General features: G+C 39.1%; 1 protein-coding gene across 1 annotated transcript in view; it reads left to right on the top strand.

Moving 5' to 3' along the window:
* Positions 1–2,580, top strand: part of hgh1 (HGH1 homolog (S. cerevisiae)) — a 7,155-nt gene continuing 4,575 nt past the window's right edge. Inside the window, exons 1-4 of the mRNA XM_020611181.1 lie at positions 1–155; positions 964–1,086; positions 1,674–1,812; positions 2,050–2,187. Coding sequence (XP_020466837.1) covers positions 977–1,086; positions 1,674–1,812; positions 2,050–2,187 — 387 coding nt within the window. The 5' untranslated portion in view covers positions 1–155; positions 964–976. The remainder of the gene's footprint in view (positions 156–963; positions 1,087–1,673; positions 1,813–2,049; positions 2,188–2,580) is intronic.

The raw sequence follows: 2,580 nt of genomic DNA, 5'->3' as shown, positions 1-2,580 counted from the left end.
ATCAAAGAAGAAGAAGCTAACCCGGAAAACAGGCGGAATGGGCTCCTGTGTTGTCCACATGTTTCTTTAGTCACTGTACACATCAAGTGTAATGTTCGTAAATAGGAGTTAAAACAGCGAAATGAAAACTGGCATCGGTCTAAAGCTAGTTCAAGGTGAGGATGTTTTATACCGGACGTCACCATTTACAAAAGCAACCACTTTTACAAAAGAGTTTAGCTAACGTTTTTTTCCAGACTGTCAGAAAAAATTTATTTAATGGAAGCTTGGACGTAGTTTATGGAAAGTAGGTAAAAGACTTCCAGTGTAATTTCACTTTAGCTCCAGTAGCTAACACTGTTGCTCTCCAACGTGGCAGCAAACTACCCCAGAACATGTATTTATGCTAAAGTAATCATACAATGACAATCAAGGATTATCTTGCCTTATCTTAATAGTCTAGATCTAGCCTGGATAAATAGAAATTATTTTTTGTTTAACGTTATTGTTAAGGTTGTTATATGAGGTAATACCATCGCTGTTTTATGATACAGTCGTCAGCTGTTTATACAGATCTCCATTGTAAGAAAAGTGAGATGAGAGAATAAATTTAAAGGAATTGTAACAGATTACCATAGATGTAGCCTCTCGTATTGGTCGGTTGGTTTGTTTAGATCCTCATTAGTTAGGGTCACCTTATTATAACCGCAACTATTCTGCTTGTTATAATATAATATTTTAGTGATAAAGGTACTTATAACATTTAAAATCCCTACTCACGAGATTTGACAGACAAAAATAACATGACTCAAACCGCATCTAGTACATAAGATGGCGCTACATATTGTTATCTCTTTGGAGGGAATTGTTAAAATATAATGTATTACTCTGAAATATCTCTGTCTACTTTATCACAAAGTCTTAGGAAGTATAGTTTCTGTACCTGCATAATAATGTGGCTGTGATTTTATTGCTGTTTATCAGACACAGTTGGAAGATGCTGAGTGATTCTGAGGCTACAGAGCTGCTCTCATTCCTAACCCCCGGCACCCGTCCTGATGTCAAAGCTTACGCCACAGAGTATATCCTGGGACTGTCTGGTCACAGGTAGGATGATGCCATTAATTAGGTAGCTTTTCCCTATAATGTGGCAGCCAGGTCCCCTGGTTTCTGCTTGTTACTCGAACAGAGGTGTTGGACTAGGCCTGAACCAGACTCTTGTGGTGCTTTGTCAGCTGCTGTCCTGTGTGGTCTACACTTTGGGTGACAGGAGGGGCACTTCAGTGTGTGTGGATTTTATTATTGAACTATGAGCTATAATATCACAGATGATGATCAGAGGCACTAAAACATGAGTTTTAGTCAGCTGTGAGGCCTGACATGTATGTTCCTATAAGCTGCTCTGCAGGTGTGGTAAACTCTTGTTCTATTGGCCAGAGGCTGTAAATAATAGTTTCTCATAATTATTGGTATTGAGATGGTTTTTTAAATTCTGTTTTACCTGTTATACTGTCGACATTGTAATTGTACTGTTTTAAGGTTATGTATACTGTATGCTTTAATGTACTTATACTGTCTTTTACTTTTAATTACGTTACATTTCATTACGTTTATGTTTCATTGTATTATCAGCTGACAGTTAGGACCTTAAGGTTCCCACAGTAATTTCTATGTGCATGTGTGTTTGTTTTCAGGGAGGGCTGCCGCTTCCTCCGCTCTAAACCAGACTTACTGGTTGCCCTCTTTGCGCTGACCTCTGACCCCTCTGTTGCCATAGTGAAGGACTGTTACCACATCTTCATCAACCTGTCAGCTGATGAGACTCTGCACCAGGTGATCAGTCTTGATTGACCAGCAGACTTAGGTCTAAATGAACTGTTCCTGATGAATTATTAATAAGTAACTACTCAGCTCTGCTAATGTCAGTGGCTGTTGTGGATAATGACATTTGATATATGACAAAGAACAGAACTAAAGTAACTGTAGAGTCCTCACAACTGTTATGGGTTCTGTGTTGATTTCCTCTTTGATGACAGTCATGTCACAGGTTCCTGGTTATGTCTCACTCAGGTTTTGGTATCAGATGTCAAAGTTCTTCCAGTGTTGTTAAAGAAACTTCTGGATCCAGAGTACCTGTTTTCTGATCAGATCTGCACCATCCTGTCCAACCTGACTCGCCATGAGAAGACCTGCAAGACTGTCTTTAAAGTGGGTCTCTGTGCCAGGTCTAGAAGGTTTTACCAGGGGTGGGAAGAGGTTTTGGCTGCGTGGCATGGTGGTGGGCTGCATGGTTTATCAAAATACAGCCTCAATTTAGGCCTTGATTCTATTTCATTTTTATGTGACAATGATTGTTTTGTTTGCAAAACAAAACAAATGCTCCTAATTTCCCCATAAACAGCGTATTAATCCTGTGATATATAAAGGCTACTCAGTGCCTTCTCACAACTGTTCTTTATGTTGTGCTTCCTTCTCTAATGTTAGACAGTAACACACATACAAACTTTGACAGTGTTTGAGGATCACACAGGGCTGAAGTTTGTAATAAGTGATGGCGTTATTAAGTGGAAAATGGTTTGCATAACATGATTAAAATTGTGA

This window comes from Monopterus albus, unplaced genomic scaffold (assembly GCF_001952655.1).
Source record: "Monopterus albus unplaced genomic scaffold, M_albus_1.0 scaffold110.1, whole genome shotgun sequence".
Taxonomy (NCBI): Eukaryota; Metazoa; Chordata; class Actinopteri; order Synbranchiformes; family Synbranchidae; genus Monopterus; species Monopterus albus.
The sequence above is the reverse complement of the archived record's forward strand: the minus strand, read 5'-3'. Positions and strand labels throughout refer to the sequence as shown.